The sequence below is a fragment of the Lepidothrix coronata genome, unplaced genomic scaffold, assembly GCF_001604755.1.
Source record: "Lepidothrix coronata isolate B3197 unplaced genomic scaffold, Lepidothrix_coronata-1.0 Scaffold324, whole genome shotgun sequence".
NCBI classification, from domain to species: domain Eukaryota; kingdom Metazoa; phylum Chordata; class Aves; order Passeriformes; family Pipridae; genus Lepidothrix; species Lepidothrix coronata.
This window is the reverse complement of record NW_016690504.1, coordinates 210,783-237,893: the sequence shown is the minus strand read 5'-3', so window position 1 is coordinate 237,893 and position 27,111 is coordinate 210,783. Positions and strand designations below refer to the sequence as shown.

General features: G+C 50.4%; 1 protein-coding gene across 2 annotated transcripts in view; it reads right to left on the bottom strand.

The window, feature by feature from the left end:
• The window catches only part of NSF (N-ethylmaleimide sensitive factor, vesicle fusing ATPase), a 67,126-nt gene extending 40,375 nt beyond the window's left edge, over window positions 1-26,751 (bottom strand). For both annotated transcript variants that reach the window (XM_017838119.1, XM_017838118.1), the window contains exons 1-6: window positions 26,694-26,751; window positions 13,592-13,677; window positions 6,878-6,977; window positions 4,390-4,429; window positions 1,375-1,541; window positions 331-438 (exon numbers count right to left, since the gene is read on the bottom strand). In XM_017838119.1, the coding sequence (XP_017693608.1) occupies window positions 331-438; window positions 1,375-1,541; window positions 4,390-4,429; window positions 6,878-6,977; window positions 13,592-13,677; window positions 26,694-26,705 (513 nt within the window). In that variant the 5' untranslated portion in view covers window positions 26,706-26,751. The remainder of the gene's footprint in view (window positions 1-330; window positions 439-1,374; window positions 1,542-4,389; window positions 4,430-6,877; window positions 6,978-13,591; window positions 13,678-26,693) is intronic.
• Window positions 26,752-27,111: the final 360 nt, after the last annotated feature.

Below are 27,111 nucleotides of genomic sequence, written 5' to 3'. Positions count from 1 at the left end.
GTAAAGAAGAAAATAAAATTAAAGGAAAAATCAAAACTAGACATAACTGGAAGACAAAAAAGCTCAAGACAAATGTGTTTCTATGAATTAGTACTTAAAGACCAAGAGATATTCCTTGCATCTTCCCCAGCCCTGGACTTCAGTGGGGACTGCACTAAACTGCAAACAGTGCTCCTTGTTTTCTCTGACACAACAGACACAGCCAGGTGAGGCACGTGTGACTTCTCCAAATGCAGGTACCCTGAACTGCTCCTGACCTGTAGCATGGACTTGATCAGGACTTAAATGCCTGCAGTCCCTAAGGATGGACATGAATTTCTGGGAGCCCACCTTCTGCTTTTTGCCTGTTCCAGACTCCCCTTTGAGGATGCTGGGATCCATGGCTTCCATGTCCTTCACCAACAGCCCAAAGAGCTTGTCATTAAAGCTGAACACGAGCTGTAGAAAGGAAAAGACTCATTAAAAAAAAGCTAGAAAGGATTTGACAACACTACAAAGATTTGAAGGGAGAGAGGCCTGGAGACTGAGTTTACCACCCAACAACTCCCACACGGTTTTTACCCTGTAAAGCTCTAGGGTGCTGACCACGTTCTTTCCCTGCCCCAGCTTAAGAGTGACAGATCAAAAGTATCAAAACATGAAGTCAACTGAAAAAACTCAAAGAGAAACTCTCCTTCCAAGAAAAGCTTCTCTTCCCCCCCCTTTCCTCCCCAGCTCAATGTTCTATATCATCACTTGACATTTTCCTCTCACTTTAATTACTGGTGCCAGGCAAGGAGAACAATTTAGCTCAAAACTTTTCGATCTTTCGCGTTTCAGTTTGACAAAGACACCTCAGGGACAGTGCTAATGAGACAGGATGAAGGGAACAAGGAGTAGGGTCCATCCCACAGGAAACCAGCCTGGCTCTGCACCATCCCTTTCCTCTGAGATTACATTTGCAACTGGCTTAAGATTCAGACCCTGCAAGTTGTAAACTACGAGAGGCCAACCTCAGCCTGTCCTGAGAACATGGCAAAGCAGAGGCTGCCACAGAGAGCTTTGCAGGGGCAGAAGCCCACCTGCTGCAGAGCTGAGCAGGGCCAGTCACAGGGACAATAGCTTTCCAAGATCCTCAAGGAAATATTTCATCCCTGTCTTACTACTGGAGTCCATAGAGCAGCAATAAATCATAGAATCCCAGAATGGTTTGGGTGGGAAGGGACCTTAAAGATCATCCAGTGCCACCCCTGCCATGGGCAGGGACACCTTCCACAACAAACAATTCCTGGCCTTTGCAGCGTCAGTCCCTTGGACCCCTCCAGATGTTCCCTTCATGTTCAGTTCATGGTACTGAAGCCCATTTTTGCCTTGAACTCCCAAAGCAAAGCCCACCTGCTGGCCCACGGAGAAGGCCTGGCTGTTGAACTGCTGGATGAACTCTGCAGCCATCTTGTCTGTGTCGTAGGGGTTGGAGTCGATGTTCTTCTTCTGCAGGAAGTCGATCTCGATGGTCATGGTGCCGATGCACTGCTTGGCCTTGTCAAAGGTGTACAAGGAGACTGGTAAAACAGAAAGGAACAGAACATTTCAGAGCAGAGTGTTCCCAGTGCACTGAACATTTGGCAATACAAGGCTCCAGCACGCTCAAATACAGGACTTGTTCATGTGAAGAGAACAAAGAGAGCCAGTCCCTGGCTGAAGTTGTTACCAGAAGACACACACAGGTCAGCACAGCACACACACCAAACGTCCTTCCTGGGATGAGAAAAGGCCACCCAGGAATGAGCTGTCAAAGAAGGCTCTTCCAGGAAATAGGGATAAAGATAAAACACAAGCACCTCCTGAACTGAGGTCTATCTCCTGGTTGGAGTTCTTTCCAAAAGGGGTATGGCAGCAGGGTTATCCCTTTGGTCCTGCAAGGGCACAGCAGGAGCTCCTCCCACCTTACAGTGATTTCCTTTTACTTGTCAAACCTCCAGGCTTTGTCAACTAAAAGTTTCTGGAAAGAACATCAGTCCCTGGCTTTGGTCACATCACAGGCCCGAGGGGTCAATGCACACAAGCAGCTCTTACAGCCAGGACTGGCTGCAGGGTGTGACACAGAGCAGAACCCCTGCAGCCCATCAGCAGAGCACAGCACCAGCTCCAAGAGCCTGGAATGGCCCAGAGAGAGGCGGGATGGGAGGGCAGCAGGGACCTCCTGGTCTGGGAAGGCAGCCCTGGCTCCAGGTGTGCATCTCCAGTGGGAACACGGGAGCTGAGGGAGCTGAACTGCACGGAGGGCAGGACAGCCAATGCACTCGCAGCACTCAGGCAAACCCCTCACCTGGAAAGCCCTTCCCATGGCACCGGGGGCTCCAGGGCTCAGCATCACTGCTCCACTGACATTTAAAGCACAGTTCTCACATTATTTGGGGACCACAACCAAACAGGAGCCCTGGGAAATCACTGGGTTTGTGAACACTCCTCCCTACCTGCACAATAACATCACAGTCCCTCCCACCCTGCAGGGAGTCAGATGACATTTAGTCACTCTGCACAGAATTACTGCATCAGTTTTCCTAACAAAGGCTCCCATAGAGTTGGGAAGTTTACAGCAAGGCCCAGGCCAGGTACACTCAGAAACCTGCTCTAACAGCTAATGACACAGTATATTAGTGCTTCTTTCCTCTAATAACTTCAGGACTAAAAAGTATTGATCTAGAAACCAGTTGGCACGTAATCAGCAACCACACAGGGGTGAGAAACAAAATAATTTACGGGTCTCCCCTCTATTATAGGTTATTATTCAGTTAAAAAAAAAACAAATCAAAATAAAACTAGGTAGCAAAAAAATCATAGAATAGCAGAATCATTAAGGTTGGAAAATACCTCTAAAATCATCAGGTCCAACCATCCACCAGCACCATCACCATGGTCACCACTAACCCATGTCCTCAAGTGCCACACCCACGGGTTCTCTGAACACCTCCAGGGATAGGGACTCCACCACTGCCCTGAGCAGCCTGTTCCAAGGCTCTGCAGCCCTTTCCATGAAGAAATTTTCCCTAATATCCAATCTAAACTTCCCTTGGCACAACTTGAGGCCATTTCCTTTCATCTTGTCACTTGTTTCCTGGGAGAAGAGGCCAACTCCCACCTGGCTCCACCCTCCTGGTATTTTTATGGAGCAATAAGGTCTGCCCTGTCCTCAGTCTCCTTTCCTCCAGGTTAAAATCCTGGCTTCCAAGCCTGGTGTGTGAGGCACCCAGGGGTGTAGAGAGGCAAAGACCCGCTGCAGCCTGTCACTACAAACACACCAGGCTTCACACCCAAGCACTCATCCATGGACCTGCTGAGACCACAGGGACTGGGAAAACAAAGGGCCAGGAGCCAGCTTCCCTGACAGCACTCCCAGCCCCCGCTGCACTGCTCAGGCTCAGTCCTCCTCACCCTGTGACATGGGATGCTCTGCCCACAACCCCCGGGGAGGGAATTCCCTGGAATCACCGTAACCAACTCCAGTGGCCTAATGAACTGTTTGCTCCACCTCAGAGACCACGAGCCAGCCAAGCACCAGAGCAGGTTTCATCAGAGCCAGGGAAAGGAGGAGTTGCCTCCCCAGGAGCCCAGAGGTGACTCCTGGGGGTCCAAAGAACAGACATGATCCATTACCTTCACCTGCTGCTGCAAAGAACACAGAGACCCTCCTGGAACAAGGGGCTGACAGGAGTCTGCTCAATATTCCAGCAGCTACAGACAGATTCAACAGCTGCACCTGACAGTGATCCACTTGTCCCCAAAGCAGAGGGAACAGACAGTTCCCAAAGCAGGGTGACAGCACGAATGAGGGAAAGACAGAGCGAACTGGTCTCCTCCAAACGTTGGCCAAGGCTTGGGAGGCTCGATTGAGACTTGATATTGAAACACAAATCTTCCATTTGCACAATGGTATCCCTGTCCCTTCATCAAGACACAGAATATTCTCAGTTATTGGTGCAAACATCAGTGCTGCTCACAAAGCACAGCACTCCAGGGCTGCCTCTGGGCACTCTGGGCACTAAAACCTCCCCAGTCTCAAGATTAAAAGGCAGATGCCAAGAAATTCCCCAAGGACAGGAGCTGTCCTCTGTTAGCTGGTGACCCAGGAACAGACTATCCAGGACATGCTCAGTGTTCACATCTGCATGTGGACACTGCTGTCCCACACAGAGCCGTCTGGAGACACTGCCAGAACACTCCTCCAGGTTTGGGAAACATTAAATGCAGAAAGCCTGCAGGTAGAAGAGCCCCTCCCTCTCTCACAAGGGCCTCACCACCTGAGGAAGGGCTGGGGGTCTGAGATTTCCCAGTTTGCTTTCACTTCAGTATGAAAACATGAATTCGGCTTTTACAAACACGTCACAATCATACTGACAACTGACTTACCATCAATCTCCTGTCCAATGGAGAGTCCAGCCCATTTTCTCTGTGAAAACAAGACAAAAATGTCAGGAAGCCAGTCCTTCCACCCAGAGGCTGCCTCCTCACCCAGAGGAGTAGGATCCCCTGAGAACCTTCAGCAGCAGAATGGGATATCCCACAGACAACCAAATTAACACGAAACAAGTCAAACACGGGAGAATCTCTTTAAATAACTCTACCTCTGACTTCAGTGGGTTGTTCTGTCCAACCTTCTTCCTCTTCCTGGTCTCCTCATCATCCTTAGCAGAGAATTCTGGTGCTGGACAGGGCTCTTGGCCCTTCTGCTCATTTCCTACCAAAGCTCAGGTGCTGAGCACACCACAGGCACCAGAAGAGCTCTTCCACACTCTGTGAGCATTTTAAAAGCTTACACATGTACAGCAGCTGCAGGGAATTGCTGCAATGTGCTTTAAGGTACAATATTACCTAAACCAAAAGAACTGGTAAGAGTGAAACTGTTCGAACTCTTTATGTCCCTCCAAATACCTGTAGATAGATTTGTGCCACACAGAACCTCAGGAGAAGTAAGAAATGGTTCAATAATTATGTGACACAACAATTCTTTACAATTCCAACAGTTCTGGCTTCACAGTTTCAAAAATGGTACTTTTGCAGTGGTTGCTGTGCATTCACAGCCCACATCCTAGGCTGTGCTGTGTTCAGGGTCTCTCAGGCATCAAACAGAGGCTCCAATCACAGACACATGTAATCATCACACATAGCTCTGGTGAGATCACATTAGAAATGTTGTACCTTATGATCATTCATATTTGCCTTTTCACCTGGAAGGAACAAGTCTGGGAGAAGGAATACAATGACCTTGCTTACAAAATGAACATTTCCTCCTTCACACTCTCTCCGATATCCTCAGAATATTGGGGAGGGACCCCCAAGAACCATCCATTCCAGCCCCTGGCCCTGCACAGACACCCCAACAATCCCTCCCTGTCCCTCACAGAATTGTCCAAACCCTCCTGGAGCTCTGGCAGCCTTGGGGCCGTGCCCACTGCCCTGGGGAGCCTGGTCAGTGCCAACCACCCTCTGGGGAAGATTAGTCAGGACCTCCTCTGTGGCAAGAGACACAGCTCAGCTCCTGTGTTCATTTGGGTTGTTTCTGCTACAAGTTTGTCATCACTGCACAGCTCTTCATCTTTTAGGCTCTCAGTACACAACATTTGTCATGGCTTTTGGTGTTGAGAGTCAAAATTATCACAGAGCAAACGTGGTCAAGAATGAAGGTACAACAGACAGATGTTCTGGGGGCTTCAGAGCCTGTGCCCAGACATCCCATCCATGAACACACACAGCAAATGCACGTTTGGTGTCACCCTGGCTGCAGCCATCCAAGGCTTTGGGAAATACTGGAAACCAAAACCCAGCATGAGGAAGACTCCAATGAGCAGGGGCTGAAGCACCTCTGCTATGGAGACAGGCTGAGGGAATGGGGGCTGTTCAACCTGGAGAAGAGAAGGTTCTGGAAAGATCTCATTGAGGCCTTTCAATACTTAAAGGGGGCTTAAAAAAAGATGTGGATAGACTTTTTAGCAGGGCCTGTAGCAATAGGAAAAGGGGAAATGGTTTTAAATTAAAAGGGGGTGGATTCAGACATTTTATAGGGTGAAAGGGTAGAACTGTGGCACAGAAAGGTGGCAGATACCCCATCCCTGGAAATGTTCTGGTCAGGCTGGACAGGGCACCCTGGTCTCGTGGAAGGTGTCCCTGCACACTGCAGGGAGTTTGGACCAAACAGACTTTGAAGGTCCCTTCCAACCCAAACTGCTCCATGATCCCCTGAAGTAAAGCACTGCCATAGCCACTTCTCCAAGGTGAGCACCAGGCTGCACCCCTCGGCACAGGAGCTTTCCTGGCTGTGCAACAACTGGAACCTACAAAAATCAACCCTAGACTTGAGGTTCGTTTTTCTATTTAGAAGTTAATTGTATTAATTATTTATTCTAACCATCATTTAACATCTGATAATGACTTAACTAAGGAGGAGGAGACCAGGGGTTTTGTTTTTTTTATTTTATGCATATTCATCTAAAAATACCAACAATGACTGGATGTAGTCAATAAGACTTCTGGCAGGTCTTAAAAAGAGAAAATCAGAGTAAAGAAACCCTTTAAATTCAAGGGAAAACAGGAAACAATAAAAATTCACAAGGAAGGGCAGACATTGCTGTCTTCTTTTTCAAATAGTTTGTTTCTGGTGGGTTTTTAAAAGGTTAAATTGCACCTTTTCCAGTATCTGCATCTCACCATGTGCTAAAAACAGACCAAGGAAATACAACCATGGTTGCTTCAGTTGTAGTAAAAGTCTGCTTGAACTTCTGCTGTCAGAGATCAAATGTGCAGGAATCACATTGACTCCAATCAGAACCTATGTTCAGTCCTGATCCCAAAAGAGATTTTGCTTATTCCATAGCAAAGCAGGAAGTCAAACCACCCCTACCTGGGGCAGGCTGAAGGCGATGCTGCCAGGGACCACTGAGTGGTGGGTTCTCAGCGTGAAGATGTACTTGTGGTTGGGAGAGGTCTTCACAACAACATGTCTGGAAGAGAGGACAGTATTTTACTTTGATATATGCACCAGGAGATTTTGCATTGCTCAGAGCTGTGAGAATTCAAAAGGAACATCCAGTTTCTCTCTGGTGCTGTAAAGAAAACACAAAAGCATTAGAGCCACAGCACGACACAGTGAGACAGGAGTCCAGCACCTTCACTGCATAACGTGATCTCAAAGCCCAACTGCAAGACATTGTACCAATCATTACTATTTACATCCCCCCAGCAACCCTTTCCTTCAGCAACTGCTCTGTACCAGTGTGAGGGAACCAAACTATAACCACAAACACCAAGGCTGCTACAGCTAAAAATCAACACTGGTTTCACACCTCAGGCATTAACACCAAAGCACCAACATTTTAACCCAGTACAAGCACTATCCCCAACTGTGATTCCAACCAGAAACAGATGCAAAGCCCATACAGGGGTCTCAGTGTATTGTTTCAAGAAGTTTGATCGTAGAAAAAAAATGGAAGGAGTTTCTGTACAAAAAGCAAAATCACACAGACCCTGAGGCTGTTCCTCCTGATAACCAACTGATGGTGAACCCAGAGAGCATCCGAGTGCTGGAAAAACCAGCATCGGAGTGGCTGGAAAGTGGCCCAGCTGGAAAGGACCTGGGGGTGCTGCTCAACAGCAGCTGAACATGAGCCCAAGCTGTGCCCAGGCGGGCAAGAAGGCCAATGGTCCCTGGCCTGGATTAGAAATAGTGTGGCCACAGGAGCAGGGCACTGGTTGTCCCCCTGTGCTGGCACTGCTGAGGTCACACCTTGAGTGTGTCCAGTTCTGGGCCCCTCACAGCAAGGAGGACATGGAGGGGCTGGAGCATGTCCAGGGAAGGGAACAGAGCTGGGAAGGGGCTGGAGCAGCAGGAGCAGCTGAGGGAGCTGGGGGGGCTCAGCCTGGAGAAAAGGAGGCTCAGGGGGGACCTTCTGGCTCTGCAAGTCCCTGACAGGAGGGGGGAGCCGGGGGGGGTCGGGCTCTGCTCCCAGGGAACAAGGGACAGGAGGAGAGGGAACGGCCTCCAGCTGTGCCAGGGGAGGGTCAGGTTGGACATGAGGAGGAATTTCTTCATGGAAAGAGTGGTCAGGCACTGGAAGGGGCTGCCCAGGGAGTGGTGGAGTTTTTGGGTTTTTTTATTTTATGCATAAAATGTTATGCATCCCTGGAGGTGTCCAAGGAAGGACTGGATGTGGCACTCAGTGCTCTGGGTTGGGGGACAAGGTGGGGATCAGCCACAGGTTGGGCTGGATGCTCTTGGAGGTCTTTTCCAACCTCAGTGATTCTGTCATTCTGTGGTTCTATCCAAAGATCAGGAACACTGTTACAAAAGCAGCAGTGCCAGCAGTCAGGAGCAGCCCCAGCAGCGCAGTGGCGTGTGCCTGTCTGTCACACTCACCATTTAAGCTGTCAGCAACAAAGATACCCCAAAGCTGCTTATGGCTCTCCTCAGACTCTGCCTGATAGCTCTTATCATGTGATAGGCAGCCTGCCTTTGGCAGGAGAGAGCAAACCCAAAGGAAGCTGGGATTTGTGTGCACTGGTGACAGAGGTGATGATGGAATCAGGTTCCACCTCATCCTCTTCTTCCCAGCTGCCTGCACTGGAAGTGCCCTCGGGTTACACGGGCACCAGCTGTATGCACACCTCCCCTTCCCTGCCTCCTCCTCAGGCACAAGTCCAGGAGCCTGTTAGAGGTGGGAAAGTTCCCTGCAAATGTTTCTGGGGAGAGCAAGGCATTTACTGGCACTGCACAGCAACCACGGAGGGTGTCTGGGGACTAGGAGACAGCAGATGTCACTCCTGTCTTCAAGCAGGAAGATCCAAGGAATTACAGGCTGGGCAGCCCCACCTCAGTCCCTGGGGAAGTGATGGAGTAACTAATCCTGGGAGCCAAACATATTAAAGCCCTGGGAGTCACTTCCAGCTTGTATTTCTGAATAGTCAGCATGGATTTACAGTGGAAAATCCAGCCTTACCAATATGGTGAACTGATGAGCTCTGAGACTGAAGGGAGAGCTGGAGATGTTGTTCATCCCAACACGAGCAACCTTCCCGCACTGCCCAGCACAGCCACCCTCACAGACACTGCTGGGATACAGCTGTCACTGGGCATGCAATTCCAGAGGCAGGAGGTCACTGGGGGTGTGCCCACCCCAGGGATCCACATGTGGCCAAAACTATTTAACCCCCCCATTCCTGAGCAGCTCGGGGACAGAGCTCCTCAGCCAGACACACCCAGTGGTGCTGCTGGTCAGAGGGACCTCGGCAGGTCCCATCGAGTTCAACAGAGCAAAGGGAAGGTCCTCCACCTGAGGGGGACAATCCCACGCACCAGTACGGGCTGGGGGACAGCTGGGGGTGAAGAAGACCTAGGACCCCTGGGGACAACGAGGTCAACAGGAGCCAGCAGCACATCCCTGCAGCACAGGTGGGTACCATCACCTCTGAGGGCATCAGACAGGAACAGGTTGCACTGGCACAGGTTGCCCAGAGAAGCTGTGGCTGCCCCATCCCTGAAGTGTCCAAGGCCAGGTTGGACAGGGCTTGGAGCAACCTGAGCTAGTGGAAGGTGTCCCTGCCCAGGGCAGAGGGTTGGAACAAAACGATCTTCAAGATCCCTTGCAACCCAAACCACCCTGTGATTCTGTGACTAGGGAGAGCACTGACAGCAAGGACAGGCAGGTGATCCTTCCCAGCTGGAATGCTGCTCCAAGGACTGCTCATTTTAAACTGAGCAGTGGACAAAACAGAGAACTGTCCAGGAAGCCAGGACCAAAAGCAGGAGGGTTCCAGCACAGCAGGAGTAATCCAAATTAGTACCACCACACTGGGTGTGACACTGCAGAGCGTGAGAGAAACATGTCCATAGGCAACACACAGGTTCCAGCTCTGCCACTGGGATAGTCCACCACAAAATACACCTGATGACAACCAACACCCTGCTGGAAGCAGCTCATCAGACAGGAAAAGACCCAAGATTAAAGCTTCTTAAGCCTGGGATGGATCCTGAGCACTGCACACAACAGTGACTTCAACATTCAGTGTCTCTGCAGGAACAAACAAACTCCACGTGGTAGTTTGGTCTGGGCCTTCCTTGGTGACCAGTTTGTAACCAAGGAAGGGTCCAGATTTACCCAGTATTCCCTACGATTTTTACATAAGCCAGACTATAAGAAGAAAGGAGGAGAGGCCTTTGCTCTCTTTCCTTCCAGCAGCTTTGGAGGTGCAGGTTCCCTGCTGTCGGGTCTGTCGGGTTGGGGAGCGAGGCCTGGTCGGGCCTTGCCGACCTTGGGAGACAGAGGTTGCCGGCGATCGTTCCGGAGCGACTCTCGGTTGTCCCAGGGGAGTAGTGAGATATTTCTTTGCTAACTCTTTTAGTTGCTAGATATTGGGCTACTAATCAGGATATATATATATTTTATTTTGGTTTTGTTCCTTTTCCCTTCCCCCTTCCCGTTCCCTTGTGAAATTGTATATATATTTCAATTGTATATAACTGTAACATAAGTGTAAATATATTTATATATATATTGCTTTAGCTGTCTCTCTCTTGTTTCGGGTTTTCTTGGTTGTTTTTCTCCCTCTTCTCCCTGAGGTTTGGGGGGGGGGAGGGGGAACTTCTTGTGGTAAGGTTTGGAGACTTGGCAGGGAGCCAGCTTCAAACCATATCACTCCACCAGGTTGGGCTTCAATTCAAAACAGAAAAATGCAAGAAAATAAGGACACCTGGTAAAAATACTGCAGGGGGAAGGGAATATCAACAAGGATCTGGTACAAATTAAAATTACTGTATTGGATCATATAATTCACCAACAACATTTCCAGCCACGCAGAAAGACAGCAGAGCCTGAGAGCAGGCAAAGAGATGCCAGGAAGGAAAATAAAAAGAAAAGGAAAAATAGGGAAAAAAAATCAGCTTTCTGAAAGAAAATACTGGGAAAGGTCAAATCCTGACAGATTCTGTGAGAAAAATCTGCAAAAGGCACAGGAACAACCACATGTCTTCTCAAAGACAGCAGGAGCAGGCAGCTTCCACCAGGCTGGAAGTAACCTAAGTATTACAAATGTTCAAAATAAGGCAACAGCAGAAAAACTAAATGCATTTTCCTATATTGATGTTCACCAGGAAGGAGTTCAGAGATACATAGGGGAAATCTCAACCTCATTAAGAGCTTCTGCTCATAAATGAACAAAAGGAACAACGAATGACCAGGGCCAGGCAGGTCCCAGGAGCTCTCCCAGGTGAAACCGCTGCGTTATTCCATGTGTAAAGCCTTGCCTGGAACGGTGAGAACCAAAGTGGGTGATGCCAGCCCTTAGGAAGGACTCCAGGGCAGGCTCAGGCAACTGCTGGTACATTTGCTGGCCAGGCTGAGCCAACCAACAGACATTAACCTGGGTGTGCATCAGTTTTTATGCACACAGGAGGAGGGAGGGGATGACTCAGGTGTCTGGTAGAGGTGCCAGCAAGCACCTGATCCCTACAGGCAGATATTCCTCTGCTGCATGTCGGGAAACCTACTGCCATTATCCAGCAAGGCTCCTCAAGGGCTCCTCAGACAACTAAACTGGCATGAGATAGGGGGGATGGTGTTCCCATGGAAAAGGCAGGGATAAAAGGCGAGAACAATTAGTCAGTTCTCAACACAAACAAGAAAACTGCCATTGAGCCAACCTGCCCTGACTGTTGTCCCCTCCCTGCCTGGGTGTGCTCAGCACCTGTTTCTCTCTCCAAACTACCCCAGGAGTCTGCAAGGTAAAAGCAGGTCATGGGAACTCAAGACAGTGCAAGTCCCCAAAATCCAGAGCATGGCCTCCCGTGAACTCCTGCAGCACCAAACAGTGACTCATTCCTGCCCAGCTCACAGGGTGTGCAAAATGGAGCACCAAAAGATGGAGAGCAGCATCCTGGGGCCAAACCAGCTCCAAGGTCAGACTGCACACCCGAGCAGCAATGGGCAGTGTCAGAGCGGAGCCCTGGGTGGGACTGTCCCCAAGGCCACTGTGTGCAGGCAGTGGTGGGCAGGGACATGAGGTACAGCCACTGCAGGGCTGGCTGGGGCTGGTTCCAGGGATCTGCAATGCAGCACTGACTCCAGCCTTCACCAGGAGCTTCCCTGTGCTCTGCAAAGCAATTTACAGCATCTGCTCCCACCAAGCACAGGCTGTGCCCGCGGGAGCTCTCAGTGCTGCAAACGAGCAGCTCTCAGGAGGATGAGCCCGGCCAGAACCACGGCCAGCTGCTCACCCAGCACACCCCGGGGCCCTGCTTCCTGCAAACCTCCCCTGGTGCCACGGCAGAGGGCTCTGGGAGCAAAAGGAACACGGCCACTGCTGCAGGTCTGGCAGCTGGGTCCCTCCAGGACACCCAGACCGGAGGAAATTAAGGTTTGTATAATGCATGAGGTACAATGCTCAGTGCAGGTATTTTTGTAACTCAATTACTCTGGAAAAAAATCTACCAGGGGAAAACCACCATTTGAACAGACCAGGACACTTCCCTGTCCAAATACACACTTCCACCTGCTTCTGGCTGTAAAAGTTCTGCTCATTTGGGGTTTCTGGGGTGGTGGGTTTGATCTGTTTTGGCATTTTATACTCAAGTTTGGCTCATGAAATCACACTTCAGTTCATGCCTCAAGGGCCAGGACAGGTCCCAGGGCAGCAGAGCTGAGTGACAGCACAGAGAGGCAGGTCCTAAACACATCCCTGCATTCCCAGAGTTCAGCACCACTGTGCCCTCCACCCTCAGCAGAGTTCACCTGGGGCAGGTATTTTATCTGAGTGGATCATTCAGTATCTCCTTTAACATTTTTCCCCATTTTTCAAACCCTCTCCTGCCTTGTGCTGCATGTGATACTCCCTTCCTGCAATTAATTACTCCTGTCTACAACCTACATCCTGAATTCTGGGAGAACCTCCCTAAAGCTGCACCAAAGCACAGAAACCAAACCTGTTAATTGGCTGCTTTGAATACAAAACCCTCCTGTGTGGGCTGAGCTGAAAAATTCATCTGTTTTCTGCCTTTCTCACAGAAGTAAAACCCAGAGTCAGGTTCTGTCAGCCACCCCAGAGCTGTAATTAAAGAATCCAACTTGTGCCCACACTGGGGCTGCTTTTCCCTTTTGTCCTGGTGCATGAAAACCCTGAGAACAAGAGGGAGTTCTCCTGACTCTGCTCAGCACTCCCATATGATGTGACAGTGAAAAAATGCCCCGAGTAACACAAGTAAATGACAACAATGTTTTTAAAATAGTTCAAATATTCCAACTGTGTAATAGGAAGAACAGCAAAACCAAAATAAACAAGAAAGATCACAAAAAGGCCTGAAGTCCTTCATTAAAACAGTGATCCTGTTAGTTAACCAGACCCAGTTCCCAAGGAAGAAATGCTTCAGAGAAACAGTCAGAATTATTTTAGCACCTCCCATTCTGAGAAAGAGCCATGTTTAAAGTTTTAGTCTCTAAAGACACAGGAGTTTTGTTAAATAACCTCCTGTATTCACCCTCCCAAATCTGAAATGCCACTCCCCCTCCACCCAAACTTTGACAACAATTCCTTTGGGGTTCAAAGCTGCCAGAGCAGCAGTGACACTTACTGCCCAGACTGGAAGTCCTTCTCGTTCACCACAGCACAGTTGGTCAAGGACAGCTCGTCTGTGGGACATCTTGCTGCTTGCATAGGCTGGGAGAGAGAGACGGGGGAAAAAGTCAAACCAAATTCTGTTTTTCTTGTGCTAAGCCAAGCCTCAAGACTTCTGTCAATCCACAAAGCACAAAACAGGTCTCGTGAGTCCTGGCACACTCAGAGTCCATTGGTACCAACAAGCTCCTCTCCCTCTTCCAGGTTTCTCCCTACACTTCTGTGTCACAGGTACTTCCATCCCAAAGCTCTGCACTGTGGGAGTACCCTGGATTTTCTACCCCACCTATAGAAAATCCTTTAAAATCCCCCAGGAACAGGCCTGCCAGGCAAATGCTGTACCCCTGCCAGTGAACCCTGGTGCTCATGAAGCTTCCCTGGGCGCTGCCACGAGGCAGCAGGTACCAGCATTCCCTGGAAGGTGTTTCTTGCCCAGTAACAGGACACTGGGATATTCTGAAAGCTGCTAAGGGGAGCTGGAGCCAGAGCAACTCCCCCACAGCCCTGGGCAACCCTATAGCACAGTGTGACCTTCCTGCTTCCCTGCCATCACCCAGAACACTGGGATTTGAGCACATCTATTCTGGATGTACACCTTCACACAGGGCAGTACTGAGGGTCCACAGGAAGGTTTAACCTCAGCCAGCTGCTGTCCAACCCCAGAATCCCTTTATATCACCTCTCAAAAGAAATATCACAGAATATCATGATGCAAATATTTTCAACTTTATAGGAAACATCCCAGATCCATAAAACACAGAGGAAAATTAAGTTAAATAGCCAGTTCCAGCCTATCACTAAAAAAAATTACTGCAACAAATTTGGTGGGGGGGTCCTCCTCCTTTCTTTTGTTTTTTAAATTCAAAGGACCAATCCTATTTCAATGGTCTGTTCATTTTTGTCCCTTCCACTATTACTCACGAATCAGCAGCTAAAAACCCAAATCCCAGCACTCCCAGCCCCATCCCCATCATGAGGCAGGATGGGTCATACACAGGGAGTTCAGCAGAGGAACCTCAGCCCCATCCTGCACCTCCCTCAGCCCGTCTGCTTCTGCAGATTATTCCAGAAAACAATGGCTGAGCAATGAAGATTGGGAACAAAATGCCTCCAGAACTGGGGAGAAGGATGGCAAATGCAAGATGTTTCTACCCTTAGCTATGGACTGAATAAATTTAATTTGGGGAAAAGCTAAACTTGCCCACAGGGTGTCATTTTCAGAATTAAAGCACAACTACCTCTACCAGATACAAATTTACAGGCAGTGCAACAGGAACTATTTGACAGTGTCAACCCACTGCCAAAAGCAATCCAGGATGGATTTTTCTCTTAAGACACCCTTAAACCCCAGCACAAGTGCAGGAAACACACAGATCCCAATACACACATGCAGATCATTTCCCAAGGGTTATTGTCCTGCTCTGCCTTCCTCCCCCAGCCCCTCTGGGCCAAGGATCAGAGAAAATCCCTCCAGAGTGGCCTGCAGCCAGTCTGCCCCAGGGCTCACATCAACTTTTTATGTCACAATGGGATTTGTCTCAAGTCCTTGCTATTTAGAACAGGACCAATTCATTACTTCTGAATAATGCTCAACTGCCCTTGACAGACGTGACAGCACAAAAGGATTTCATTTTCAGCCCTGAAACAGATTTATCCACCTGAACGTGAAGTGCAATAAGAGACTCAAATGTTCCTCTAATAAAATATACATCAGTGGATTTCTGAGGCCCACAGCCTGCCTGCTGAGCCTCACTGGCTTGAGCACCTCACACAAAATACTCATTTTATCACCTCTCCTCCCATCTGCAGGGAGAGTCTGGTGAAGGACATGCCCGGATAAAACGCATTAGGAGGGATATTTTTGGAGAAAACAGAGCATGGAGGTCCTGGATTAAACCCTTTTACAGCACTAGTCCTCAACTGCATTTTTAATCCTCAGTGACAAACTGCTTCCTACACCAAGCTGCTGCTGTCCTGTAGCATTCCTGGGCTCCCCTGCAGCATTCCTGGGCTCCCCTGCAGCATTCCTGGGCTCCCCTGCAACATTCCTGGGCTCCCCTGCAGCATCCCTGGGCTCCCCTGCAACATCCCTGGGCTCCCCTGCAGCATTCCTGGGCTCCCCTGCAGCATCCCTGGGCTCCCCTGCAGCATTCCTGGGCTCCCCTGCAGCATCCCTGTGCTCCCCTGCAGCATCCCTGTGCTCCCCTGCAGCATTCCTGGGCTCCCCTGCAACATTCCTGGGCTCCCCTGCAGCATTCCTGGGCTCCCCTGCAACATTCCTGGGCTCCCCTGCAGCATTCCTGGGCTCCCCTGCAGCATTCCTGTCTGCAGCTGGGAACACTTTGCTTCAGGAAAAGCACAGACCCCACGGGATGCATTTCAAATCCAGCAAGCTCTGCAGGAGGATGGATGATGGCAAAGCACCCTTGGGTGTCTGACACGTGGAATAAGGGGATGCAGCATCAGCACCGACCGTGCCAGCCTTCCCAGGGCCCGGCTCATCCTCCTGCCAGGGTTCTGGCAGGAGCCCAGTTCTCCCTGGCAATGACCAGCATTTCAGATGGCAATTCTACTCCCAGCTCTCCAGCTCCTCAAGCTCCAAGACTCTGAAGATCTTCAGCACATTATCAATATTCTGAACAGGTTTGAACATCAGACAGATGCATGAAAGGGGCGTCACTCCCAGGTGTGAGGTTCCACAGAAAGGGACACCTTGAAGAAATCTGGACATGGAAGAGGTGAGGATTAAACTGGAAAGCTCCCAGGCAGGAGGGAGGAACACACTGTTCTGGGGAGATGCAGGGGCTTCCTCTTCCCTGCCCTCCCCAGAAAGCTCAGATCCCACAAACTGCTGCTCACAAGGACATGGCCAGGGCTGCTCCTGAGGAATTTTTCCTGGCATAAAAGCAGCGGTCCAGGCCTGTAACACATGGCTGGCATACACCAGTGGGGGCACTGTTAGGAACACTTTAAGCTCTTGCATTTTGGTTCCAGCCTCCCAGGACACCAGCACCAGGACTCCTGGAACCTGCCCCTCTCCACTGTCCAACACTCACTGCCTGCACTCACACCTCAGCTCAGGGAATAGAGGCAGCAAGGTGAGTATTTCCAGGAAATCTCAAAGTATAGTTACACCAGCTGATTTTGAGCAAGCTGGCAGGTTACTGGTGGCAACTGGGCAAGGCACAGGTCTAACAAAGCAGAGAGCAGCTCCTGCAGGTGACAGCAGATGCCACCTGCTGCAGTCCCCTCGGGCTGGAGGTGACCCACATACACCCTCACAGGTTGCCATTATATCAGTGTCCACAATAAAGATAAATCAGCTTTAAAGAAGGCAAATTAGGCTTAAATTAGGCAAAAGAATCTTCCCTGCTTCAGGTATTGTGTTTTACGAAAGCAGTGACTCCAAGGACAGAGAAGTCCCAGGGAGGTGCCTGCACACCTGAGGCAGGTCCTTCCTTCGAAAGCACCCCTGCTCCAGCATCAGCACCCACCATCAGCCTCCCAGCACCCACAACAAACCCAGCAGAGGCTGCTCCAACATTTCTCCTGTTTGCCAAGACAAAAACAAGCCCACATGATGCACTGATAAGTCTCACTCTGGGAGACAAAGGTGAAGGACCCCACCTTCGGGGTTGTGACAAAGCAGGAGCGTGTCCTCGACTGCTCCACTGCTGAGCTACTGCTCAGCAGGAAAACCCAGCCCCAGGAGGCTCAGTGACACTGGCATATTTTATTTTTACAAAGAAAAGTTGCCCCAAAGAACAAACAGCTTCATAATACAAACAATCACCATGATATCTGATCTTTCAGAGATTTTTCCCAAAGCTGCATGGATTCCTGCTTTCCTCCACAAAAAATATGAAACTACCTCCTCAGAATCACAGAATAGTTGGGGATGGAAGGGCCCTCTGGAGCCCATCCAGTCCAACTCCCCTGCCAAGGCAGGGTCACCTGGAGTAGGTGACACAGGAATGTGCCCAGGTGGGTTTGGAATGTCTTCATGACCTCCCTGGGCAGCTGTTTCGGTGCTCTGCCACCTCCATGGAAAGAAGTTCTCATGTTGAGGTGGAACTTGTTGTGTTCTAGTTTATGGCCATGCTCTCACATGTTAGGAGAGCTCAGCCCAGAAGGCAATGCTGTTATTTGGATATTTTCATACACACATAAACCACATCTTTTGTGTTTTGTGAGCTGTGAATTCACCTCTTGTGAATCCTTTAGGCTGACAACAGAGAAAGCCAAGAAAAACCATGTTTCCCATCACTCAGACCCCGCTGCAGACAAGGTGGTGGTACATGCAGAAGTGCACTGTACCTGCCAGCTGCTACTGAGAAGAGCTAAAACACTGAGTGATAAGGTAGAGATGCTCTTCATTTGAAACAACTGAACTCCTTGCACTTCCTAATGCTGCACAAGAGATCATGAAACAGCCTCTAAAGGCCAGGCAGGTTTTGTTCTGTGCACTGTTTCCATGTGGTTTGTACAAATACTGTAAAGTGTTGTATTTTAAAATTTTCCTTTGTGTAAAACACAGGCACAGACACATCCCCAGGTGTGCAGAGATGGAACTTCTGTCACCCAGGAGTTGGCAGACAACTGTTAGAACATGAGACATCTCTGGGTACCAGACACCTTCATTTCCCCTGCAGAGCCTCCTGCCAGCTGCACACAGAGCGGGATCCATGCTCCCAAAGGCATCCAAGCTTTTCTTTAACTGGTGGGCAGCAAAGTCACTCCAAGCCCAGACTCCATCACCCCGAGAGGGCAAGGAAGAACTCATGCAGGTGCTGTTCCTGGGAAGCAGGGTCAGTCCAGCCTGCTGCAGGCTCTGTGGAACCAGGGCTGGCTTGAAGTCAAGCACTCACCACTACAGGTCTGCAAATAAAATTGAGTTTGAGTGCTGAAAGGAAGAATTATGATGTTAAAGGAGCTTTGAAGATAAACAGGGACTGAGATGATGATTCACATACCCAACACATTACCCAGGACTATGCTCCTGATGGAAAGCAGACACACAGAGTGACACAGACTGTGCCAAAGATCCGAGGGATCACAGGATCCCAGATGACCACAACACCTCTGGGCTGCACACAGGGGACAACCAGCAGCACCAGAGATGAGCTGCAGAGCTGGGACAGCAATGGGAGGACACAAACCAAGCTCCTTGCACAGGGAGCCTGAGGACTGTGCTCTCTACATGCACATATACACCACGGGGCTGAGTAACAGCTCTGTACTAAAGGACAGAAAAAAGGGGTGTAAAGCAACAGTAATGCCTGCACAGCTCCCAGAGGGCAGGTAAGAATGGAAGGAAGCTGCTCTGTGACAGCCCACAGTGGGAAACAGTAAAGACAAAACCAAAATTCCCCTAAAGAACAACTCAGTGGTGTTTAAGAAAGGAATAACAAGGTATTGCCTCCATCAGAGACCAGACTCAGCAACAGGAGCTGTCCTAAATGCTGTGGTTCTAAAATGTAAAAAAAAAAAAAAAAAAAAAACACCCAAACTTAAAAAACTTAACTAAGGAAGCTTACTAGCTTGCAGAAGGTTTAGAGAAGGTTTTTCTGGACATCTTAAAAAAATATTGACTAAAGCTTCCCCAGCCACAAGAAGAGTTCAAACACCTACAAAGAAGTGTTTGGAACAGCAGGTCTGGCCAGACAGGCCTTTCCAGACCTGCAATTGCTGTGCTGGCAGGATAAGCTGCTGTCCCTGGAACGAGGAGCCCGACTCCCTGCTCAGGCCTGGCTGTTCCACCAGCTCCATCTGACCTCTATTTGCTTTGCTGAAAGCTTTTATTCTCTTCAGGAAGGAGCTTCGTTCTCTCACTAACAAGCTCATAAATACCAATTTTCTCCTCCTGATAAAGAGGAACACATTAGGAACGCTAAAAAATCTCAGAATTATTTACATTTTGTCAAAGCCAGGGACCTCTGAACGAGCCGACACCACGGCAGCCCCAATAGGGTCCAGAGGAGGAGGAGAGATGAGATCCATCCCCGCTGCCCACGCCCACCGGGACCCGCCCACGCCGTGAATCATCTCCCCGTGATCTGCCAGCAACACAAACCCAAACAGCCGAAAACAGGAGAGAGCTCCCATCACCCCCTCCTGCATCACCCAGGGCTGGGAACGAAACCGGGAATGTTCTTCCTGCGCTGTCTGTGCCTGTGGCACCGGGAACATCCTCCCCTGGGAACAGAGCTCTGCCCCAGCACAGCAGGGCAGGGGGGGCAGCAGGAGACACCAGACTCCTCATGGCCACTCTTTATCTACCACATACACCCCACACCTTCCCAGTTCCTCTGTGTGAGAGCAGCTCCCCCGTGGGCCTGGGCAGCAATCCGGAAATTACTTCTGTCCTGGCACTTGACACCCACTTTATCAGGGCAGCCACGAAAGGATATTGGTTTTCAGGGAGGCAGCTGCTGCTTCCCTTTGTTTGCAAAGCTCACATGAACTCAGATGTGCAAGGCCTGATCTGTCACTGCAGCACTATTACCTGGGGCAGTGAGGAAGGTGCTCACACCTCTGGGAACTGGGCTCTGCTATCCTTTATTTAACAACGTTATCAGAAAGACAATTTACAGCTCCAAGCCAAAGGGTTCCAAGAGTTTGCCTGATTAACAGAGAAACAAGAGTGTAAAGGAGGGTTTCCACAAGCTACTGTTGTGGCAGAGCATCCCTAATCCAAACACACGGGTTGCTCTGCCCCAGGATGTCCTTCTCCAGCCCAGCTCTTTCCAACATGGTCAGCCAGTGGATCTCGGGAAATACACCTGTACCTGAGCTGCTGTGCCACGGAACCAGGGGGCTGTTCCCCCACAGCTCAGCCTGAACAGCAGCTCCACCTTCCCTTTAAGCAGTAATGACCCAAGAGAGGTGCATTTGTAATTAACTCATCCACTGGTAGAGTGGATGTTGCCTCACGTTCCTTAAGCGAGCCAGGATGACCAACAATTTAATCACAGGGAATTGCTACTTGTGTTTCATCTAAAGCTCTTAAAAAATGCCAAGGGAATGAACCCCCAGCAGCCACTGTAAGTGTCAGCCTGGGATGCAGGTCAGGACACCTCATGGATGCAAATTTCTTCTCATTTATTTAGCAAAGTTACCCAACAGCAACAAGGTTAAAAATATCCCTGTAAACCTGGAATGTGCCTTGTGAACACCCAGGCTGCTGCTGTCCCTGAGTATTTACAGCTCGCCCCAGCACTGACACCTGGCACTGAACTCCCCGGGACTGACTGATGTACCAAACACACCCAGTCATGAGCAATTTGTGTTCAAGACACAAAAGCTTGTAAATATTTCTGTATTTTCTACAGACAAAGCACATGACACAACTCCAGGGCAGCAATTACTCCAGATCTTTTAATAGAAGGTCACTGCTTTATTGTACCCCAGGAGACCAGAGAGACATGGTAAATCTCTTTGTGCTGCAAACCTTTGCCCTCCCTGGAGGGAGGCTCTGCCAGCATGGGAAGGAGCACAGCAGTGGGGCAGCAGTGCCTGAGGAATCAGATCCAGCCTCGGTTTTACGAGCAGGACCAGGAGCAGTTGGCTCAAACACAGTTACAGGGCACTCCATCGGAAGCTTCTCCACCAATTTTAGCAACTGTGTTCCTTGTTTGAATGCTTCTGTTCACAGACCTTCTCCAACACAGCTCTCCAACTCCTGGAGATCAAAAAAACCTCCTGAAAATGGTCAATATGGGAACTTTGTCACTAAATTCTGGTCTCTGCCCTGATGCCTCCTGAGAGCATCATGCAGAACCTCGTACTGCCAAAACCAACATCACTGTCCCTGCTCAGGGCTGTCACTGCTCCAGCTCTCCCTAAAGCTCATCCCCTCTCACACCTGGACACAGCCACCACCTCCTGGATCAAAAAAAGATCCCAGCGTGACCAGAGGACCTACATTTTAGTTGTCATGTAAACAAAGGAATCAGTGATGATTTCATTGCACTGAAACTATGTCCTGCCTGGTGGGTATTGCAGTAAAGTAGAATATATAAAACAGTCACTACTTTCCAGGGACTGGTTTTCTGTAGACTCAAAGAGATCTGATTTTATGGCAGAGGTTCCCCCAAATTCATAGTCAGGGCTTCTCCTGAGCCACAGGGTCTTGTCCTGAATGACCTTTGTGCTCTGAGGCACAGGACACAGAACAGGAGAGGAAGAGAGAAGACCTTGCAGTGCTATGGGGGAAAATAAAGGTAAAAAAGTAATACTTAAGAAATTCCCACTTGAAATGATCCTCAAAAGGATTCTCTGATTTCTTACAGATTTTTTTCTCTACTAAGAAAAAATCTGAACTAAATTTAATTATTCTGGCCTGTACTCATAAGTAAAGAGGTACCAGCACCCCCAAAACTGGGGATGGGGAGGCAGAACAGACATCTCTCTACTGCACTGACTTTTTAAGCACAAGCTGTGGACACGCTGCTTCTGCAAGACCAAGACAGGCAACAAATTAATCAGAGATGACAGGGTCAGATATCCTGTTCCCACAAACATTCACATGGTCACAGTTATCAGCATTTTATTTTAAATAATTTTAGATTTTTTAAATTCTAATAATCTCTGTGATTCTATTCTAATTCAGCAAGGGCTTTCCAAAGGCAGGAGCCCTGCAAGAAGGTCACAAGTCCATTTGAGATGATTTCACAAGCCAGGTACGAGGTTGCAGAAGTGATCTCAGAAACAGAGACCGAGATTGAGTTATCTCCCATTTCCCTAAGACATTGCTACAAATCTATTTCTTCATATCACACATTAGGAAACACTAAAAAAAGCTAAGTGATGCTGGCAGGCTCAGTACAGGCTGCGAGAAGGAACCAAGTTGATTCACAAATGCTTCTCCAGTTGCCTGACGACGCCTGCAGCTCTGAGGGCTGCTTCCATATGTTATCAGAAACCAGACATTACAGCTTTAACCCATAAACACAAACCCCAGCCCTCATCATTTCAAAGTCTCTACCAAGCTATCCAAGCTAAAACTGTACCGTTTGGGTTTTAAACACTTTTAAATAATTTAAGCAAACGATAAGCCAAATGTTATTTATTGTATAGTGCTGGTTCAGGTATATTATATATATTAGAAGTTAGGAAGGAATTCCTCCCTGTGGGGGTGGGGAGGCCCTGGCACAGGTTGCCCAGAGAAGCTGTGACTGCCCCATCCCTGGAAGTGCCCAAGGCCAGGTTTGATGGGGCTTGGAGCAACCTGGGACAGTGGAAGGTGTCCCTGCCCATGGAATGGATGGGCTTTAAGGTCCTTCCAACCCAAACCATTCCATGATTCTGTGATGACTGCAGGAGCACAGGAGAGCGGGGTTAGCCCAGCAATGCCTTCAGCAGCCTGGAACACCAAGGGACATGGTCTGTCCTTCGCTGCCTTCCCACTCCTGCTACACTCTAATAGTTGATATCAACAGATCTCAGGAACCCCTTCTGCTCAGTCTCAGGCTCTCCAGAGGAGCTACAGCCCTGCTCTGCAGGGTGAGGCAACATCCAGTAGGGAAAGCAAAACCATTTCCAACCCAGTGCAATGGGAATATGAGAAGAAAATAGGGCAGTGTGTGCCATGACTGGGCTAAAGGCAACACCACTCCAAACGAGCCATAAAGAGCAGAGAAAGGAAATTGGAAGTGTTAAACTGATGACACCCTATAAACCAGCCACTATTTCTAGCCCTCATGAACTGTTACACAAGTTCAGCTATCGCAGATCTGACATTTCTTAAAGGAAACCAGGGCAGTGTCTCTGGTGGGGGATGCACACTGCACAGGAGTGCTCAGCACACACAGCTGCCCCGGGGAGCAGCAGCCCTGCCCCATCGGCCAGAGGGACCTGCACCACAGGGATCCCTGTCCCACACCAGCCTCCTGCTGGATCCACAGCCTGACACTGGCTGGAACCAGGCACAGAAGTCATCCGGCCTTTTCACGTCCCTCTGGGAACTAATTTCTAACGAGGTTCAAATCAATTAGTTACAGACAGTACCAGTGAACTTCCAGGGGTCCAGTTGGTACAAGGGATCAGTAATCAACCACAGACACAGCAGCTTCCCAACGTTCCCTCTCCTGCAGCAGATTCTGGCTGATGCCCTGGCAAGCCTCCCTGCTCTGCCTGTGTGCCTAATGATTCCCATGCAGAGAGATCCAGAATAAATTATTACAGAAACAGCCATTATTTCTAATCATCATAAACTGTTTTTCCTGTAAACTTCAATCACTGCTAATCACCGTCTCTTCCTTGCCATGGAGAAACCCAGTGCAATTAGGGGAGCAGAGCAACACACCTGAAACAGCACCACAATTAATCACATTTGGCTTATCACTCCCCTAAATTATTCCAAATGTTACTGCAAGTTTAAATATTTTGTCTCTCTGGTACATGAGGAGAGCCATTCATTTCTCCCTGTGAAAGTGTACGTGCACAAATCGAACACCCCAGTCCAGTAAAAGGGATTAAGCTCTAAATCACATTTGCAAGACAGATTTGCAGGGCAGGAGGAGTCACTGAAGCTCCTGAACAGGTTCAAGCACCTGTTAGAAATGCTGACAACAGAAGACCATCAGTGTTCCAGCATCAGCCTCACCTGTTGTGCACAGAGATCTCACACACCCCCACCCTCCCACCGCCTGTTCCTTATTTACACACAGCTCCAGGGGCACATCCGAAGGGATGCTGCTGCCTGCTCTCCCTGACTCCTCACCCTTCCCAGGGGCCAGCTGGAGGGAGCAGGCAACTCCTCTGGTAGCTCCCACCAACAGCTTTAACATTCCAAAGGATCAGATCCAGCTGAGAGAATGAGATGGAAAATTCAGGTTAAGAACTCTCTTCCCGGTGTGAAATAACCTGATAATTCTGCAACAACTGCATCTGTAGGTAAATCAAGAAAACACTGAATAGCAAGAAGCTTCCTGGTAACACAAGCAGAGTATCACCCATCAAACTGCCACATTAGGAGGCAAGTGAACACCAATCTTTCCCTTAAATCTGCATAAATCCCTCTTTCCTCCACCAGTCTTCCAAGCTGGCCAAATAAAGGCACATTTTCTCAGATTTTTAGTAGCACCAAAGCTCATAGCAGCAGGAAAAGCTGAGGATGATCCTTCTCCTTCCTCCCCACACCCCCAGTCACCAGTCCCAGCACTCAGTACATGAAGACTCCTGAGCCCACCCAGAGAGTGTTCTCTGGTGACACAGCACTGGGAGGGCTCAGGGGAGCAGGGCAAGGCAGCACCACTGCAGCCAGCCTGCTTTGGGCTTCAAGGACTCTCAGAACCGTGTGCAGTGTGGCTTAAATGATCTGACCACTGACCAGAGCTCTGGGCGCCCACTGGGGCCACACAAAGCTAAAAAAAGCACTCAGGGCACACACATTTCCCTGGGCTGGTGCAAAGGACAAAGAAAAAGGTGCAAGGGAAAAAGTGAGACCAGGAATGTGGAGCAGGGACAGAAGAGAAGCTCTTAACAAGAGACAGACCACAAAACATGGTTTTTTCCCCAATTACTCAGCACATTTCAGGGGTGGCTCTGGAGCACCTGTGATGCACAGCACATCCCTGGGCCACACTTCTCACCCCTGCTCTGCACCACAGCCCTGCACCAGCTGCCCTCCATCCATCACCCAAACACGGCACAAAAACGCTTGGAAAAACGATTCTCCAAGATTTCCATCACTGAATTATTTGGCCAAGAGACAAGATTCCAGCTGGAGGCAGGCACCAATGAAAAATGTGACTTTCCCAAGCTGATATCCAGCAAAGCATGACTGAGCTCCTGGCAAAGGGCAGAGCAATCCAAACACATCCTGCAGCACCTGGACACCTGCAACAGAGGGGATGGACAGGGCACCACAGGAAGGGATTTCACAGACGAGGCTGGGCCTTCACATTTTAAGGCCCCTCTGGCCACTTGCTGATGTGATCTGTGACCAATAAGGGATTTTTTTAGTTTTTAAATAAATACAGAACAAAACTACTGCACAACCCTTGAGGTGTTTTCACCCAACACAATGTGGACCCACATCATAGAACTGTGCCTGCCTGGTCCCCACAGGGCAGAGGAGCAAATCTCCCCATATCCCACAGCACCCAGGGGTCACTAGGGCCTCACAGCACCCTCGGGGCACCCCAGAATCCATCCACACACCCCATCCTCACAAAGGCTCCTCAGGGAATTCCACAACCCTGCCCCACATCCCAGAGCACCAAGGGGTCACACAGCCCCCTCACAGCATCCCTAGAGGCCCCTGCCCCACAGCCCACAGGGAGAGGGGTCACCACAGCCCCAGAGCACCCCAGGGCACCCTAAATCCTGAGAGCAGCACCCAGACACCACAAGGGCTTCACTGCACTCTCGGGGGACCCCACCATCCTGCCCCACACCCCCTTAGGAAAGGGGTCACCCCAAGCTCAGGGTGCCCCGAGGAAGCCCTAAACACTCACCCCACAGCACCCAGGGGTTACCAGAAACTCACAGCACCCCAGAACACCCCAGAATCCTGCCCTGCATCCCACAGGGCCACTGCAACCGCACGGCACCCTTAGGGAACCCTAAATCCTGCCTCATACACGCAGGGACAGGGGTCACCCTGGTCCCACAGTATTCCTGAGGGATCCCCCCGGTCCAGTGCCCACACCCCACATCCGCAAGGGGCCACCCCGACCTCGCAGCATCCCTGGGGGACCCCAAACCCTGCCCCAGGGAGAGGGGTGACCGCTGAGGGAACCAACACCCCTGTCCCACACGCCACATCACCAAAGGGCCACCCACCTCAGCCTCACGGGAAAACACAGCGACAGGGGTCACATCACCCCGAGCCCCCCATACGGCCAAGGGGGTCCCCACACCCTCAGAGGACCCTCAGAGCCCCCCACACCGCCGAGGGGAAGGGTCGCCACAGCCGCACAGTACCCGCAGGGGACCCGGCGGGGCCGAGCGGCCACGCGGCAGTGGGGCTGCGATAAGGCCCCGGAGCCGCAGGGGGAGGAGGAGCGCGGCAGGGGCGCGGGGCCGGTCCGGTCCGTGCCCCTCACACTCACCCGCCCCGCCATGTTGCCGCAGCGCCGACCGAAGGCCCTCCCCGCGGCCGCCAGGGGGCGGTGCAGCGCAGGCGCGAGGGGCGGGGGGCGGGGCCACGGGGAAGAGGCCGCGCCCCCTGCGCGGTCGACAGTCTTCCATTGGCTGCTTGGCCCGTCGCTCACAGTGACTGATAGCAGTGCCTTCACGTTGGGCTGGCGGCGCGGGGCGGGGCGTGCTGTCATCATGAGTCAGCGGGAGCGCTGAGGGGATTGGTCGGTGGGGCGGGGTGGGCGGGGCCGCGGAGAGTGGGCGGTGCCTTGGGCTCCCGGGAGTTCCGCGTGGGACCGGGATGGGATCGGGGTGGGATCGGGGTGGGATCGGGATGGGGACGTGGGATGGGGCTCGTATAGGGCGCGGGATGGGACATGGGATGGGAAC